Raw genomic sequence first — 19,665 nt, forward strand, 5'->3', positions numbered from 1 at the left:
GATTGGGCCATGACAATACATAACGGCCGTGCTAGCATTATGTAGTACACATATAATCATTCCCCATGCATGCAGATGATTGAAGGCAAGTCCAATTCAAAATCAATTATGTTCAATAACAACATTCAATATGTCGATAGGTAGTCAGAGAAGGGAGCTACAAACATTGAACAGGAATATTTTTTATTTGGACACTTCTCAATTTTATTCGGGTGCCGTTACAAAATATTAATTTGAATAAATATAAAGTTGAAAAATAGCATTATAAAATTTTATTTAGGACACTTTTCCATTTAAGAGTAGTGTAGTTTTATCTTTCATAAACTAAGTCTACAATTTTCACATTGGCGGGAATACTACACAGTATAATACATACCACATCAGTTTGGGAGATAAAAAAGTGATGTAACATGATAAGTTTTATTTATCAATATAAACTTATTTCATTTGCTTGTAGTTTTTCTTAATAAGAAACGTGGGCATGATAGTTACAAGATAAAAATTAAGAATGATAAGGTAAAAAAAACAATAATAAGTTTTCATCAAAATATTTCAAGAAGAGATGCCTATAAATTTATTACACTGTAATCAAATTGAGGTATATATGTATTTCTCGTAGTATTTTCCATCATTTTTTAATTTATAATTATTTATTAAGAGCAATCGAAGTTGTAGAAAGAAAAATAGCAGGGTTCAGAAAAAGATTAGGTTGTCTATGTCCTAAATGAATTCCCAAGTAGCATTGATAATGCCTATTTATATATAAATTGTTCCAAGGAGAAAGGTAGTTCTAGAAAGAAATTTGAAAAACCTGTCAAGAAATCAAAAAAACTCTATAATAATATACTACAGGCAATGGTGATAGAATACCATCTAGACATGTTATTGATTCATTAAATGTGGCAAGTAACAAACATACTGACATTTCCAGTAAATTCTTATGGTATTTATGTAAGATAAAGAATATGTGTATACCACAGACATAGGAATTAATAGACGAGAAGATAAAGGCGAGGGGTAAAATCAACTGTTGAAGAACGAAGGGAGTGAAGATGACTGTGATTCGTCAATAAATCAATCTGACAGTAAATAGGCATCTCGCATTATAATATCACCATTTACTTCTTAAAAGTAAAATCTGCTTTGAATGAATAGACATTTTTACATGGGAGCGCAAATTACTCGCCACGTTATGAACAAATTTGCGAAGTCCAAATTCGGCAAAGTAAGGCAGCTTCTATATTCAGAGTCATAGTTAGTTCAGAGTATTTAGTTAAGACACTTTTATAAATGTTCATAATTTACTTCCCAGCAACCAACCAGCTTTGTGTTTCGCGTCCAGACGTTTCTCGATGTGATAGTAACAACTGATTCATATTATGCGATGTGAATATGCTTAAAATAAAATAAAATAATGCTTATATATGGAATGTAATACGACAATTGGGTTTATTCTCTTTTTTCGCATCTATTTTTACCAGTTTTCATAGTACAAGTAAACATTTTGCCGTGTTATTTCGTAAAATGAACCGATGATGCCTCGACCATAGTTCGCACAAGAATGATGACGTCACGTTTTCAAATATCACTTGAGGCCGTACGCGAGCCCAGCCGGCTCAATGGAACCGGTATGGGGAGTGGGGATAATACGCTTTTAATCACTTAGGGCAGGTCTACTAATATTCATATGTCTATGGTGTTTACAAAGGAAATAGAAATAGGGCCAGGCGGCGTGTTCGTATTTAAAAGTAGGGATGAATAGTACATCCTATATCACGGGGGGAAAGCGCTTACTCTATTACACTATTTCAAATACGGAACGCTATATGAGACGACCCACTGCCAGTAAGATATCCTTCTTAATCGGGTTTTGCAAATTTTAAAATCTTTAGGAAATACCTATAGTATAATATTGTCACAGAAAATTATAATTGCTATTTTAAAAATTGGAAATTATTTGTCAGGAATTTAGACTATCCCCCATTGGGAATCATTTGAATGCAAGTACAATAGTTAATTTAGGTGATCTAATAAATGTTTGCCACAACTTTAATCTACGAGGGTTGTCCCAGAAGTAGCCGACCCAACAAAGAAAACACAAAAAATTTCGAAAAACTATCCTATGTTTCTCAAGTCTCCATTTGGCTCGATACACCTTTTCAAGCTATGTTCAATAGCTTCGATACCCTGTTTATAGTGAGAACCGTCGAGCTCCTCCAAATAGCCATCAACCACAGACTCCACCGCTTCATTATTGGCAAATTTTTTACCACCAGCCATTTTTTCATGTTTTGAAAGAGAAAATAATCCAATACGGCTAAAATCTGGTGAATAGGGTGGGTGCTTGAGGAAGCAATTCGATCTTTAACTTATTGATGTTGGTCATCACTATAACAGATGTGTGAACTGGTGCATTGTCTTGATGAAACAACACTTTCTTTGTCGCCAAAGGCGGCCGTTTTTCTAAGTTTCATCACATAAACCCTGCAGTAAGATTGCATAATACTCGCCATTGATTATTTTCCTTTTTGAAACGTCGCAGCAGATGGAACTGTCTTCGCCTTCTTTTGAGCCGATTCTTCCTTTTCTGTCCATTGTTGTGACTGTTCTTTCGTCTCAGATGTGAAGTGATGGACCCATCTTTCATTCACGGTTATGAATCAACGCAAAAACTCGGCTTTATTACAGCAAAACACAGCCAAACACTCACTTGAAACATCCTTACAATGCTGTTTTTCTTCCATTGTGAACAAACGCGGCACCCATCATGCGCAGAGCTTTCTCATGTTCAAATTTTCAGGATTGTAGTATGTATAGGACTTTTTGAAATGCCTACCATGTCTGCTAGCTCGTGCACTTTCAGTCGATGGTCATCAAATACTATTTTGTGGATTTTCTTCACCATTTCTGGCGTGGTTACCTTATTTGGTCGACCACTGCTATGTTCGTCTTGGCACTTCCTACGGCCCCATTTATACTCTGCTACTCAATACTTGTTGTAACGAAGGAGCAGACTCCCCGAGAGTAGAATCTAGCTCGGATTTGATATTGGTTGGACTGAGACCTTTCAAATGAAAGTATTGTATCATAACCCCTCGAGCGGTTGGTGTCATATATAAACATTTACCGTATTATTTAATACAATTCCTCAAAATATCAATATGGAAATATATGAAACTGCAGTTTAAAGTCAATGAATCCACCTAGATCGAACCCACTGTTTATCGCAGTTTTAGGTTCTATAAATTGGGCACATTATGGCAAGCGATCGCTTAAAACTTGGCATAATATGCCAAAAATCACTGGAGTGGTTATCGATTGCCAATTTTTTCCACATTTACAAATTCAAACTGAGAGCGTTCACTGCTGATGGCTTATAAGATCAAACCTTGAACTTAAGCTAAACAAGGTTGGTACTTTCGACCACAGGAATTTTTTCAAATAATATATAAAAGCCATCTATAAGTCAGGTCGGGTACTTCTGGGACTACACTTGTGTATTGTTCTTGTAAGTTTGATTACACCTTGGTGTTTCAACTGCACATTTTCTTTTAAAATTTAATGATAGTTTTTTGAATTTTTCCTTTGTGGTACCTATTATTATGTTAGAATTATTATAATCAATTATGATAATATTGTGTACATTTTATGTGAGCTAGTTTTGACACTAACATCAAAATTGCCTTTATAAAATAATATAACTACAACCATTATTTCTTTGATGGGCGGACATAACAGTATAACTGCATTTTTGACCATTTAACGATTTATATGAGAAAATGTGTCTTGTGTATGCCGGCATCAATAGTATTAACAGTATAGTTACACCAGTACTCAAAACATATTAAGGTTTGGGTACTGGTGTAACTATACTGTTAATACCATTGACCCCGGCATACACAAGGCACATTTTCTCATATAAATCGTTAAATGGTCAAAAATGCAGTTATACTGTTATGTCCGCCCATCAAAGATTTATAATATAAATTATTAAAGGCGCCTAAATGAAGTTTTAATTCTGTCTTCATTGTGAAATAACAACAATGAAATCTTTTAAATACACCCAAATTCAAAACACAAAACCAGAATGAAATGGGATTCATGACTTATGACTTATTCGTGACTTATGCCAATTGTGATGGTATTTAATTAATTTATGTATAATTATATATCAAATCAGCGTTTGTTGATCTATATGAACATATTTTTTTAAAGCGATAATATCCTTCACTGCAGTTCCTTATTACCGTTTCTTTGGTTCGTCACTTTTGAGATCTCTATGTGTATATAGTTATAGTCAGAAGCAACCAGTTGATAAATGCTGCCGAGCGCAGAACAACCAGCAAAATTTCCGACATGGCTAATCACAATACGAAACTCGGTTCGGTCATAACTTCTCATAAAGACCTCATACGATAGGTACATACCTACCTTAGAATTGTTACTCGTTACCTAATAAGCGTGCGTAACTTGCATTGCGACTGTGCCTATGTTCGTAGCAGTTTGTTTATGATTGCGATCCAGAATTTTACTACTTTTGATAATCGATGAACAGTCGAAAGCGTGGATACACACGATTCCTACCCAATATTAGCATGATCGCGGATGGCCACCTTGCTTTTACCACCACACCACGAGGAACAGTTTTTTAGCATATGAAACAAGAATGCGGATGTGTGATATTGTGTCTTCAATTTAACATCTACTCTTTTTCAGCCAATGTTCCGGTCACAGCTCTCCTCAATACAACTTACCAAATGTTATTACGAGATGAGTGATTAGTTGTTGTCAAGCATTGTCTCACAGTGATGCTATGTCTGGGAAGTCCTCAGATCTGGGGGTTTTGAATTTTAAAGGGAGTTTTTCAGAAAAAGGTACGAAATTTAGCAAATTTTGAGCAATGATCATACATTTTGTTCAGTGGCCATATTTATTCAGTGGTCATAGAGGTTTTCAATAAACAAAAGGAGCGGAGAATAGAGATTCTTTATAAACAGGTTTAATGTTGTACTCTGGTGACCACCGGTTATAGTTATAGATAATATACTGTAATATTTGCTTTTCTAAGGAAATTCTTTACAATGTGATAAAACCAAATAAGTCACGATTTGTAACTGAATTAAGTAAATATAACACCAAAAATATTAAACTATAACATTTTTCATACAGTTGTTAGAAAGTATGTAGTTTTATTAGTTCATTGGAAACTCTTGTTAATTGAAAAATATAAAACAAACAATAATATATAGTACATTGTCTTATTTTTTGACAGTTAAATGTACATTTCAAAGCTCCACATACAATAAAGCAAATGATGTTGCGAGAGGAATACAAGAATACAGTGACCTTGAAATTTCAGACAGAAAAGCAGTACAAATTCTTTTAAGAATAACCTCCTCACACCCAGACTTTTTATTTTAACGATAACCTCCTCAGACCCAGAATTTTTATTTCAACAAAAACCTCATCAGACTCAGACTTTTTTATTTCAACGATAACCTCATCAGATCCAGACTTTTTATTTCAACGATAACCTCCTCAGAACCAGACTTTTTATTTCAACGAAAACCTCATCAGACTCAGACTTTTTATTTCAACGATAACCTCATCAGATCCAGACTTTTTATTTCAACGATAACCTCCTAAGACCCAGACTTTTTATTTCAACGATAACCTCGTCAGACACCCAAACTTTATAACTTGATTTTTGACAAGGGATTTTATCGCCATAACTATGTACCTAATCATAAAAGATGTTTTTTTAAATTTGACTATTCAACTTTCAAAACTCACTTATAAAATTATCTTGAGATACACATTTTCAAAGAAATGCTATGTGCAAAGAAAAATCAAACTATTTTTACTAAGAAATAACGAATTTGATAAAGCTAACAAACAGATTTTTGTCACCTACTTGACACTAGGTTCGAGAAGGATATTTAACTTTTTGAACTTTAAAGGTCTTAATAGATAATTTAAAAAATATCAACTTACAAAACTACAAAGCAATTTTTTAATATATTTTATAACTGTTTTGTTGTACAAATTGTACAAATCCGAATATACAATTACTGTGATAAGCCAAAGATAAGCTGGAGATAAATATGTATATTGATTTGCACAATAAAAGGCTCAAGGGTTCAATTGAGTAAACACACGCTAATTAAGTGATTGTAATGCTCAGCAAACCAAACAACCTAATCAGTGAGGGCTAAACAGGAAATTGACATGCTCTCAAAAATGATCATTAAAATTTCACAAAATGATGCTAATTCTTATCATATTGATTTAAAATAGTAAACTTGACACTAGAAAGCTAGACTTTACAATAGTCTTTCAGAAAATAACTATTTTCCTTTACTTATTCCTGAAACTCTATTTCAAAATAGTACTTTTCCGATTTCCTTATAGAAATATGAACTAAACGGTGTTAAAAAGAGAAAACACCAAGAATAATTAAAATTAATGAGTTAAATTTATAAAATGATGTGAATTATTATTTATATGAAATGACAAAAAAGTGAGGTCGCTATAATGTTCAGAATACATTTGTATATTACAACATGTGTTTTTTTTGCTATCAGTAATTTTAGCTAAGTATTTGAACGAAAAAACGTAATGCAATCTATTTTAAAAACTTTTTTATGTTTGCATTCAAAATTTTAACATTTCAAAACGCCTATGTTTATTTCTAAAAATAAAACTAGAAATCTATTTTATCACCTTTTAAAAACAGTTTTTAGTTTTCGGATATGTTCAGAAATATCCCATTTATTTGAATTTTATTGAGAAGCGGAAATACACACAAATTCTCAGACTTTCTGACAGCTTATTTAAGACATATAACGGTCAATATGTCAGAGGCCTGAAGGGTTAATACAAATTCAGAAAAATGTCCTTGAAAAATATATAAGAATTGTTGAACTACTTATAATATGTATCACTGGTGCATCTTGCCTCTTTTTGTATTACTTAATTAAGTAATTAATTTTGTAATTTTATGTCGATATATGTATCCTTTGACTGAGAAGGATTTGTAATTTTAGGTACCTATAAGTATAATAACAGGGTTTGATAACTGGATTGTTCTCAGGTGTGAGTGTGAGAGAGCATCTGTAAGAACCCAGTACAAAGCAATACATATAAACAGCAAAGTGAGTTGCTGACCTGGGCATGAGTGGGGCGCGGGGCCGTGCCCTCCACACCTTGGGAAGACTGCAGTCTAGTCTTCACTACCTCCAGAGGACATGTCACTACCGCTCCTGCTGTGCCCGCAACACTGAAAATGCAACCGCCAATTGTATGCCAAAACACCAAAAATTAATCATTAACGCATCGGGATTCTCAACACTGTGTTGTCACCACCTTCCAAATGGCCACATTATTGTCAAAAAATTAGGTGGCAGCCCAAACTAGAGGTGCAAAACATGTGCTTGTCAAATACTTATATCGCTGTGAAGTAGTAATTAGAATTCACCAAGATCAACGATAAGCACATCAAAGTGATGGGTCTTGATGCCCCCGGGAAAAGGAATTCAAGTGCAGTGAATATTAGACTTATACATCAATTATCAAAGCAAAACACTTTGAACAGTGTAAAACGAACATCCTATAATAGCTTACCTACTCAATTTAAACATAATATAAAACGCATGATTTTCAGATAATTTTACATTGGGTGAAATCCCTTTACATTAAATTTCATCATCACATTTTTGTACATAGAATAAAATCAAGTCAAAAATGGAAGTTGAATTTTTATTTATATGGAAGTAATAACGACTTTTGTAAAAGTTGCACAATATTGGGTAGAATATTTCTAGCGATTGCTGAGAAGGAATCGTTTGTTTAACATCAATCATCTATAATTTTATCGAACAATCGTGGTGAGGAAAGTTATTATGAAAAAACATTACTTCGCTTATTATTGTCCATGCTGTCAAATTACAAAAAAATATATATTTCGGCGATAACTTGTCCCTGAAAGATTACACTTGGCAAGACATACAACAGCATCAATACTTCGGCGCAAATGAAAGGTTATTTCTCGAGTTCCATCAAGGCATCAAACGAGATAACAATTTGACACGCAGAGCGAATTCAAAATTCATTCTTACCCTCCAGCGAAAAGATGTATGGCGGTATCCCTCTGTGACATATTTTAAAATATATATTTCAATAATTACATGATTGCAATAGCGGTCTATAAATAAACAATGTGCACGGTGTCGCAATAGGCGAATCGGCAGTGCTTGGTGCTTACGCACGAGTTGTAAACAAATCAAACAGTGATAAGAGCCATTTTAACAGCGGTTTTTTGAAAACATTTAAAAGTTCAATAATACTTCTTCGGTAAATAATGCATTTTTACGGTGACATATTAATTAGTATTTAAATATCTGCACAATATCACTAATTCCACCGCGCACTATCTCGCATTTTTGTTTTCAAAGATCGTACACCGAACGACTATAAAACTGAAAACTGAATTAATTAGATGCGTACACGAAAATCACCTTTGGGCGTAAGTGATCGAAAGCTGTTTTTCTTCCAAGAAAATTTATCTTAATGTTATCAAACTGCATAACATTTTTCGATAACAATACTTGAAGTAAACAGATAGCAGTATTTTATTTTATCAAATAAAACCGTAATTCACAATTGAAAAAAATCTCAATACAATAATTTACAGATCACAATAGTGTGACATCTATTAATTGTAAGACCGATTATATATTATATTTTTCCCGACGAAACCATTAATTCGAAACATGTCGAACCTATTCTATTCTTTTTTGATTAATAGTGGTGTATGCAAAGTATTTCATTTTCATATAACATAATCTATATTATGGCTGCTTGTCTGCAGGTTCTACCATATCCACTTTGTCAATCAATAAGAAATAAGGGGTATTATAATTAATTCCACTACATAAAAATACCCATAAGTGGCAGCTTTGTAGAGGGCCACGTTTTTATTTTATTTTTGTGAATAATATAAATATTATCTATTACGTCTTCATAATGTATATTAAAAAAAAATCATGTTCTATTGAATCCCAATTCTTCATTAGAAGAAACATTATTTTATTCAGATGATTTATATTTTTCAAAAAAAATATCTGTTGCTTTTGTGGTGTAATAGTTATGAAAACTTTCAAATCGCTTGAATAAGGAAGTTGAGTGAAAAATATTTTGACTTATAAAAAATATGTTCATGTAGATCAAAAAATATCGATTCTAAATATATAAATATATTTCTATATTATTATTCTTACAATTAGTTAAACGTTCTTGAAAAAGCATTCAATAGCAATATACTGTATACGCTCCACGATTGGTCGAAAGAATTCTGTCGTCACATGTGTCGTGACTTGTACGTACAACGGAACACCTATGGTGCATCTCTTTCTATTACATGAGAGATGGTCGATTTAGATGAGAGAGGTGTATAGGCCAAAGGTTTATTTGGGTTTGTCAAATATATGTACGTATTTGTTATTATTATTATATGAAATGGATTTCTAAAGATACATATTCGTATAGTGCTTTATAATAATATGTTGTTTATTGCATAACTTAGATGTTTTTATTATTATACATGTCACAAAGCATGTGATACACTTCAGGCCGCCGGCCGCTCAGAAAAGTCTCACAGTGAACTGGGCTGTAAACCGTTATTTTACTTTTGGTCTTTACTTTTCTGCGCGGTGGTCCTGAATTCGCGCGGGGAACGTCAACAAGTAGCGACGGCGATACCGTACAAGTACCGTATCGGGCGTGAAAAGCAAATATTCTAACTTAAAATATTAATTTTACTATGAAATCTTAATCAATTTTCTTTTTTTTTTTAATAACATCAATTATAATAGACGGTTAACATTGGTAAAAAAATTACTGGAATTCCTTGTTGAAGAATTAAATTTTTTTCCATACATAATGCTTAAGCGACGTGGTTTTCACAGTTCTAATGACGTCACACTACACCCCGCCTGTTACCGCTCGGATTCCGCTCGTTTTGGCGGGCTTAATAAAATTTAAACTTTGAGAATTAATTTAACTATGAAAACAAACTTTAAAAAAAAAAAAAAAATACCAGTATTTAAGTTTGAATGCGAACATTGATAAAAAAAAATAAAAAAAATGGACTCAACTTCCTTATTCTCCTCATAGGAAATTTTTTTTTCACGGTTAATTAAAAATTCGTTTCATGTTTGACATAACTTATAAAATGACTGTATAGCATTTCTCATAGCTATAAAGCTGTTCAAAGTTGGAATCCGCTTTGAAAAAATCGCTAAATTGTTCTGGAAAACTCAAACTCATTAAAATGTGTGTTGTGTGGATCTGTTCAATGAGAGTAGTAAGTACACAATTTTTAGTATGATTGCGTAAAATTTTACGCCATAATGATAAATTCTAAATAACCTTCTAAGTTTAATTATAATAATGTAGGTAACAAAGATAATTAACATTTTTACTAGTAAACAAATGTAGTAATAGCTGAACCTGCAGATATACTAGACTCTCGTAATTTTACTTGCCAGGATTGGAAAAATTTTAAAATCCACACAAGAAATGTCAAATTTTATTATTTCTATATCTTTAGGTATGCATGGGTATGTGAGCGGTTTATTTATGGTATGCACATTATAATTTGGGTGACAGGATAACTAAACAAAAAAATCCACTCGTGATTATTCGTTCGTAGAAAATGTATTTAACAAAGTTGTCTCATACAGGCACTTTTCAGAAAAATAAACGCATCGGGCCGGTCACAAGCTCGTGACCACTCGTGACGTAGATCGAAGTCCAGTAGATATCCGATAGGCACGATCTCTTTCACTTTTCACTAGTTAAATAATATTATTTTTTGGTAAATTTGTTAATTTCCTCTCACTTGTGTTTATTGACACGAGTCGGATTAAAGTAGAGAAAATGTTGTTTTTTAACAGTAAAAATGTGGTAATCGGTAGTGAATGGTAAAAAAAGTCGGGGACGCATAAAGAACGAACGAACGCATTATCTCTGCACTAAAATGATATAAGGATTCGAATTACAGTCTATATAATGTATTTTTCTCGTTCTACCGTTATTTCAAAGGAAGATGCTTCGAAGAACTGTTATAATTTATCCCTTGGGCACCGGTGCATGGTCGGGAAACATGACTAAAGCGCGCCCAACATTTATACTCGGTTGACATTATTTATCTCATAAGAACGGGTCGTGTTTAAGACTCGTTTTTGAGTTGAACAGTTCGGCTGTGGAAAGATTTTTGTGTTTCCTTCCTCCTAAAACATGGGTGTCTTCGAAACCTTTTTTCACAACCTCATCTTCTTAAAAAGACCCTCCGCACAATAATCCCCAAAGATATTTATTGTTTTTGTGTTTAATTCGTAGAACTCCATTAAATATAAAAAAAAATTAATTAAAATCAAATTTAATATTTGCAGAACTTAATAATCTTATTATTAAATTTGATTTTAATTAAATTTTGTTTTAAATCCCCAAAGATGACATAGAGCCTGAAGATTTTTTTTCCCTGGGACCTCCTGTGTGGAGTTGGTGTTAAAAAAAAACTTGTTTTTTGATTTATTTATATTACAACATATTTTGGTATAACTATGTTGTATTATAAATAAATTCTATTATTCCATTTATCTGTGATGATAAGAGTTTGGACTATTTCGGTATGGGGAGCCGAAAGAAATGGGGAAGGGGAAGTACCTGGCTATTCACATATGGTCACCAAATACGGCTAAAGCCATTTCAAGCAACGCTTTGATCCCGAATGGTGGTCTTTCACGACTTTCACCAAGGCGATGCTGAGAGTATCTACCAGCATGTGCGACTCTTTATGTAAATACAATTATTCTCAACACTTTCCCTGTCATGTCCTTGTCATGATAGTTTGCTAAATGAGACTTTCAATTTGAAAATTCGAATGTCTTCAAAAGCATACTATTGATGTATGTATTGACTCCATTTATAGAACTAAGCGAAATTTATACCAGCACTTTGTTGAATCCTACAAATTATAGTAGCGTTGGTAATGTAGTTTTAGTGATTTGTCTTATATGTATTATTGTTCTAGTTTCTTTATTATTTTATGTTACTGTTACATGTTTTACTAATATTGTTTTATATTCAATGTTTTCCAGTTTAGTTCAGTTTACTGTTCTGTCATGCTTTAAAATTTTTTTGTATAATTTTCGATAGTTCACTAGGTATATTCTGTTTTTAAAATCCATGTAAAAGCCGAACTGGGCGTAAAGCCAATTAAAATAAAAATGAAATAAAATAAAATATGTGGCCTTAATAAATAACCTCAATTCTACATCATCAATGCATTGTAACACTGCAAATATTCCTGGGATTCAACATCATTAATACATAAGTAACACTGAAAATATTCCTGGGATTCTACATCATCAATACATAAGTAACACTGCAAATATTCCTGGGATTCAACATCATTAATACATGAGTAACACTGAAAATTTTCCTGGGATTCTACATCATCAATACATAAGTAACACTGCAAATATTCCTGGGATTCTACATCATCAATACATATGTAACACTGCAAATATTCCTGTGATTCTACATCATCAATACATAAGTAACACTGCAAATATTCCTGGGATTCTACATCATCAATACATTAGTAGCACTGCAAATATTTCTGGGATTCTACATCATCAATAGATAAGTAACACTGCAAATATTCCTGGGATTCTATATCATCAATACATAAGTAACGCTGCAAATATTCATGGTATTCTACATCATCAATGCATAAGTAATACAACAAATATTCATGGGCATTTTTCGTTTTATTCCGAACATTAGTTTTGAATGTAATAATTAGTATTATATTACTAATGCGTTATCAGGGCCGGCCATATGCGGGCGCAATTGCAGTAGTCCGCTCCAGCCACTGAATTGTCAAGGAGTTGATAAAACCTAACAGTCCTAACCATCGCCCTTGAGATTATTTTTCATAAAAATGGCACTACACAAAATAGAAATCATCCAAATATTATTGATTACAGTGATTACCTACCTAGGCGTCATAACATAGACAAGGGGTGCTTAAAGCTTACTCGCGCCAGGCTCCGTTTGGCTCAGGACCGGCCCTGCGCATTATAAATAAATCATTTCAAATGTATTCTGAGTCGCTTGATGCTTTTATTGCAGTTAATTATAATCTTAGATTTTTAAGAACATGAATTACTCAGCACAATTTGCCAGTTAAGCCTAAGACCACTGCCATCAAATATCTGCCTAATCAGGGCCTATGTTTCCATTAAAACCTGTGATTTCTAAATTCCTATGGGGTTGAGATCTACAGTGATGGAACTACTGTAAGTGAGATGGAACGCTGGGCGGTTGGGATAAATGGAACATTTGTTTCCTTTATAAGGGCACTTTAGTATTATATTCTTTATTCTATGGTATATAGTTTATACCTTGTTGGTATTCTAACTAATTTTGCATTTCTTGTTCCATGTCTGTGTAGCTCGTAATTGTAATTTTGTTTGTTTTGAATTCCTTAGAAATCATCCCTTTGTTAATTTTATGTAAAATATTCATTTAAGATGTCATTATAGACTCCTCAGCTTACTCACCACTCTAAATTAATTGATTTCTTAACTCTTTTTATGATTTCTTCATTCGTATAAACCTTTGGATCGGGGGTGTGTACTTTTTTATGTACACATATTATATTGCGTTAGTTAATGTATGTTATTGTTATAGGTATTAAATCTGCAAGCAGTATAGCAGAGTTGCCCACACAACATAACAAACACATCTAGTACAGAGCAAGCGGCGCAACACAGTGCTTTGTTTGGGAAAACGGAAAAAGAAAGGAACAACTGTGGTTACCAAACATCAAGTTCTGGAAAAGATACTCAAAGAGTTAACGATTAAACGATTACAAAAAAAACACGTCTTCTTCTTTCGCATGGTGGGGGGGAGTCAGAGGGGAATATCTAGGTTAGTGAGCCGGGCTAGGGCCTCAGGCGTCGCCCTGTGGACCTCATCAATCCCACCGTGGAATGAATGCAGCGGGCATTCTTTGACTACATGTTCGGTGGTGTGCACCGCACCGCATTCATACATCGCCAACTCATTAAGGTCCCTGTACCTGTCCATCACATGAGCACAGCAGCTGTGGGAGGACTTTATCCTATTGATGGCAGACCAGAGGCAGTGAGAATCTAGTCTCTCAGTGGGGTCATGCACGAGATGGGCATTTCACACATCGGCCGATTGCCACTCAAGTTTCCTCCTATCTTTTGGAGTGAAAGGGTTACTAGGAGGAGCCTCTCTTCTTCCATCTAAAGGGGTGTTCGGGACTTCAAGCGGCATGCAGGGTGAGAGACGAAATCATTGTGGAAAGGTATTGCACTTTTTTGCAACACCTTCTTGCATTCCCTCGGTGTTGAAATCTATCGCCTAGTTATATTCGCAAGTATGGGGAGTGTAGGAAGAGATGTAAGGGAGAGGTGTAGATTGCCGCTGATGGTTCGCATTGTGCCATTAATATGAACATTGATAATGGAAGTGTGGACGCTTCTAACCCATACCGGAGCACAGTATTCGGCTGTTGAGAAAAGCAGAGCAATGGATGATGTTCTTAGGATGTTGGCGTCGCATCCCCAGCTAATTCCAGCTAGAATATTGACTAAGTTGAGCCTAGTCCTGGTTTTTTGCTCACTGTTTGAATTGCTACTGTCCAAAGAATCTCCCAGATAGCGGGGGTGAGGGTCATGGTAATTATTTTAAACACAGAGTTTGGTATTCGCTTAAGAATTGCTAAGATGGAAAGCTGTCACAACTGTTTTGAACCCATTTGGCTTTATTGCCAATTGAAGAAATATTCTTCCACAGCCTTTCAGTCCGTTTGGCGGCATAGATTCTAAGAAAACGGCTTTCAAAGATCAAACCCAAGCCTTGCATCTACACCCGTAAGAATGATGATTTTCCACAAATATATTTTACTGAGATTTTATTATTGAGTCCACTTCAGACCATATTAATTTAAAGAATAATAGCCATCCTTGTAAAAGGTCCAGATAAACAAATTCCGCTGCACGCTTAAAATGCAAAACATTATAAATAGCACTTGGTTTCAACTTAATTATTACCATAAATAACTATTTATGTCCTGGGAGATGTTAAAAGATGCATTAAAGTTCCATTTTTTCTCATAATTATCTCATTAAAAAAATATATATATTACAAAAACTTATTTTGTGCATGTTTACTTGAACCCCCGACTTAAATAGTTTTTTCGATTAGATAGTTCAGTTTTTTTTTTAAGTGACACCTCACAAGAGCACTGTACAGTGTAAAGGCAGGGGAGCTATGTCACCGCCCGGTTGGGCAGTCTTGTGAGGCAGGTTAAGATAGGGGGTGTAGGGAGGAATTTATTAATGCGGCTCTTGAAGATGCCCGTCAAGTATGTGGGGCTCCAGACCAGAGGTGGCTCCCAAATTCAATTGCTGGGCGTACTTGAGTTTTGTATAGAGTTAGCAGCCGGTTACTATTGAAGAATCTGCTGGCCATATACGAGACGCCCAGTTTCTGGGAAGCCAGATTTACAGGCTTCTATAGATCCCCGATATTGGAACCAATCTGATATACTTACTCCAAGCATTTCAACGGAGTCTTTATTGTATAGGGTGTTTCCATCAAATTGCACCAGACAATCATTGATCTCCCTCTTTGCTGAAATCAGACACGCTTGGGATTTTGAGACATCGAAACTGACCAGGTTGGTATTACCCCAGGCACGATCCTTCTCGAGGTGGTGGTCAACTTTTTGTCAAAACTTCCTGAGCTCTATGGACATCAAGAGTGGGAGGGGGCTTGTCAAAAAGATAACCCCCGTGAACAGTGCTGTCGTCAACGTAGCAAGTTGAAATCAAGTGTTTTTTTAAAGATCCTTTGCATGCAGCGGAATTCGACAAGTTTACCAAAGTCCAAAGTTATGGAAAGAAAAATCCAAAGATTATTGCTGTATTCGCACACTTTAGGTTGTGTTTCGACAGACATACTTAAAGCAAATGATGCAAAAGTATTGTAGGGTCGATTGAAGTTCCGTCAATCACACTTCAATTCACACAATTCATTGTAGGCACATTGACAATCGATATAATTAATATTAGTTATTATTATTATGACATTCTGGCTTCTATATTAGTTATATGTATCCTTAGCAAACGTCACATATATGTATAATGAAGTCCGAAAAGAGCTTGTCAATTTATGTTTTACATTACATTAATGCCATTGAATGATTCATGTTCCTATTGCTACAAGCTCCGCAATACTTCGCATAGTAATTGATTTTTGGCTGAAACAAAATAAAAAAAAACGCAAAGGAAGGAGGCAAAATAAAAACAAATTCCAAATAATATGATTGATATAAATAGGTAGACACCTATATTTATTTATGTATAATTTTAAGAACATCATCTTTTTACCTTGTAAATTTAATAAATATTTTGGATACAGAAATATGTTTATATTATTGGTTTCAGATTATTTATAAGCAACGTTCCCCCTAAGCAGCACTACGTATTTTATATTTTTATTGAGTTATAGATTAAGTTAATCTCTTATGTAGCCAGATCTACTAGGCCAGTGCTTCTCAAAGGGGCTACCAACCCCAGTGAGCCCAGAAGCTTCTATTATGGAGCAGCAAAATACCTCTACATACTGATATTTTTTTATTTGTCTTTAAAAAAATTAATAAATGCAAAAATAATTAAATAACATTAACCATGTACATTTTGAAAAGCACAAATTACTTCGTTTTTTGTTTGACATAACGCGAGTAGCTCAAGAAGAATTTAATGAAATTACATGAAATAATTCCCTTCACAAAATTTTAAGAGCCTTGTTTTTTTAAAATATTTTTAGGGCTGTAATATGAAACACTTTAGGCAACGCACAAGAGCGACTGGGGTTTGGCAGTCACCAACATTCAAGCAAAATTAAGGCAACTGAAACTTAATTCTTGTTGCCGCTGTTGTAAAGTTTGTACAAAGTAGTATCAAAAATCGGTGCCTCAAAATCATGATCCTGCTCACATTGCCTTTTTAGAGAACGTTGTTCATAAAGTTGGGATAAAAATAATTATAATTTATATAATTGACATTCACAAATAACAATAAATGATTCCATTAAATATGTACATATATTTAAATATGTATGTATTACAAGTTAGTACGGTACATCTCAAAAATACCTATCTTTCTTTCAATCCATTTGACTTAGTCTTTGACTGTAGTCAAACGACTTATATTCTTTATTGTATAATATATACACAGTGGTAGATTATTATTGCCAATTTGCAATATATATTCTGAACAATTATTTAAATTGTATCTATACTTGAATCATGAAGAATAATCGGATTATTATAAAATTACATAATTTGTGACAATACTATGAAAATTCAGGTTAAATAAAAGCAACAGAAAAGATAGTTTCGAAACATGTTTTAAAATTTTAGAAAAAATATTAAGCACACTCATTCTCAATAAATTGATAATTATTTTCCTAAAATTATGTTTTCAATAGTTTTTATTTATAACATATAATATAATTTATTTTTTACATAACACTAGAATTGACTTTTCAAATTAATTTGAAACTACACTTTTGAATATATTTACAACAGCAATAAGGAACAACAGCACAATAATTAATTTGACAAATAGTCTCACAAATATGCATCCACCAAATAAAATAAAATATTCTTAGTGAATGTAGATAATATTAGTTTATTATACATATGCAATATTATGTACTTAAGTCTAAAAAAACTCCTAAGACGTTTAAATTGTTCAACAGACAAAACACGTAGCATTAAATTATTTTGGCAAATAATTTCTTCAGTCTGGATTTCTAGAAACCAAATTGCATTTTAGAGATTTCAATAATAGAATTGGCATTTAAAGGCTAACCAATTGAATTTATTTACTGTACTCTGCACCAATAATTTTTTTTTAATAATGTTTACATGTTACTTTCACTAAGGCTGGGCAGTTTGATCTTTTAGCTGTGGTTTTGCCAAAACTTATTATTTTTAACCTTGTTCTAACATTTAAAACAAAGAATTGGTTAGTTATTAGTAATGGCTAAAAAAAATAATAGTTTCAAATGTTAAAACAGAGTTCAAAATGAAATGTTTTGGATAAACCACAGTTAAAAGACAAAACAAACCCTACCGAATAATGATAACATTTTGGGTTAATCACAGATTTAACGCAAATACACTCATGTATTTCTCAAATCTACGGTATGTAATATAACATGGCTTTTCAAATTTCTAGAAAAGTAGCTCAGATAAAGTGTCCCAAATTATGTCTGGGCCGTATTTAGGCTTAGGTAACCTAGGCAGCAAAATTCTAGGGGGGGCGGCATTTTGTCAAAGTACTAAAAATAGTTTCATATTTTGCACAAAAATATAAACAGTTTATGTATTCCAAATTGCAGCCATAAGGCAGAATATGTACTGGATACTTTAAGACTCATTTTCTGGACATTGACAAAGTATGCAGGCCTTCAAGCAAATATTTATAAAGTAGATTCTGTTGTCGAATGTGTTCCATGTTCGGCCTATTCGCTAACCTTTATTAACTTTGTCCAGACAACGAGAGACTAGAGCGTGAGCCGTCCCCAGCTAAGTAAGTTGAAAAATACTTCACAACTAATGAAAAGGCCGGAATATATTATTATAGACAAAATTGATTTCATGTACTTTATTTTGCCCTTTTGAGTGGTTAGTTATTTTAACTTAATTATTTATTTGCTAGTTGGTAATGGGTCACGGGTGTTGTGAGGGCTGGATGAAGTATTAGCTCAAGTGCTGTGCTGCCGAATCTAGGTGGGCAATTTGACAGCCTAAGGAGGCACGAAACCCGAACACGGCTTTGTATATTATTCTTGTGCTACAAAGCTGGTTGTTTCAATGGAATCTATCCCATCACGTGGCAAGTTGTGACATGATGTTGTGGAGTGAATCTTCATGGGTCACGTTTGCGACATCCTTACATGGGGATAGATCAGGTTAAGTAAGTAATTATACAATCTGTGCCGATGAGCAGCAGTGGCACATATTCGGCAGGCGGAGGGCCGCTTGCTGTGGAAGGATGGAGCTGTACTCGCGGCCGGAGCGGGGCCGTGCCGTGCTTCGGTTGCACACTTCGCTGGAGCTGACAGAAGATACCGACAAGGTATCCAGGTAGTCGGAAACCTCGGAGCTGCAGCTGCTGGTGCTTCTCAGGTTCTGGGTATCGTTGCTTGAAAACGCTGCAATTAAATACATAATAGTTTCAGAGAGATACATTTTGACTCTTTTAAAATACACAAGGCGTAAAGTGCGGTAACTTCTGAAAGTGATTCTACGTGAGAGTGCAAGCTTAAAGTGTGGTAACTTCTGAAGGTGTTTCTACATGACAGTGCAAGCTTTAAAAAGAACAACTCTGAATGAAATTTAAAAAAAACATACATTTCAGTAAAAAATGTTTTATTGTTTTATTACAACTCTTGTTGTTTGTGAGCGATATTCATGATACAGATTAGATAAAGGTGTGCGAAGTAGACACTCTTCACCATCAGCTTATTTTTAGGGTATGTCCTTAC

General features: G+C 33.9%; 2 protein-coding genes across 2 annotated transcripts in view; both read right to left on the reverse strand.

Annotated features, from left to right (window-relative positions):
* Positions 1-8,440, reverse strand: part of Rim2 (replication in mitochondria 2) — a 30,032-nt gene extending 21,592 nt beyond the window's left edge. Inside the window, exons 1-2 of the mRNA XM_089631407.1 lie at positions 8,118-8,440; positions 7,168-7,279 (exon numbers count right to left, since the gene is read on the reverse strand). Coding sequence (XP_089487533.1) covers positions 7,168-7,279; positions 8,118-8,158 — 153 coding nt within the window. The 5' untranslated portion in view covers positions 8,159-8,440. The remainder of the gene's footprint in view (positions 1-7,167; positions 7,280-8,117) is intronic.
* A 7,990-nt stretch (positions 8,441-16,430) lies between these two features.
* LOC149426516 (uncharacterized) overlaps positions 16,431-19,665 on the reverse strand; it is an 89,515-nt gene continuing 86,280 nt past the window's right edge. The window contains exon 8 of the mRNA XM_089631469.1: positions 16,431-19,332. Within this exon, the coding sequence (XP_089487595.1) occupies positions 19,103-19,332 (230 nt within the window). The 3' untranslated portion in view covers positions 16,431-19,102. The remainder of the gene's footprint in view (positions 19,333-19,665) is intronic.

The sequence above is a fragment of the Hesperophylax consimilis genome, chromosome 1, assembly GCF_061612785.1.
Source record: "Hesperophylax consimilis isolate HC1 chromosome 1, BYU_Hcon_1.0, whole genome shotgun sequence".
In the NCBI taxonomy this organism is placed as follows: domain Eukaryota; kingdom Metazoa; phylum Arthropoda; class Insecta; order Trichoptera; family Limnephilidae; genus Hesperophylax; species Hesperophylax consimilis.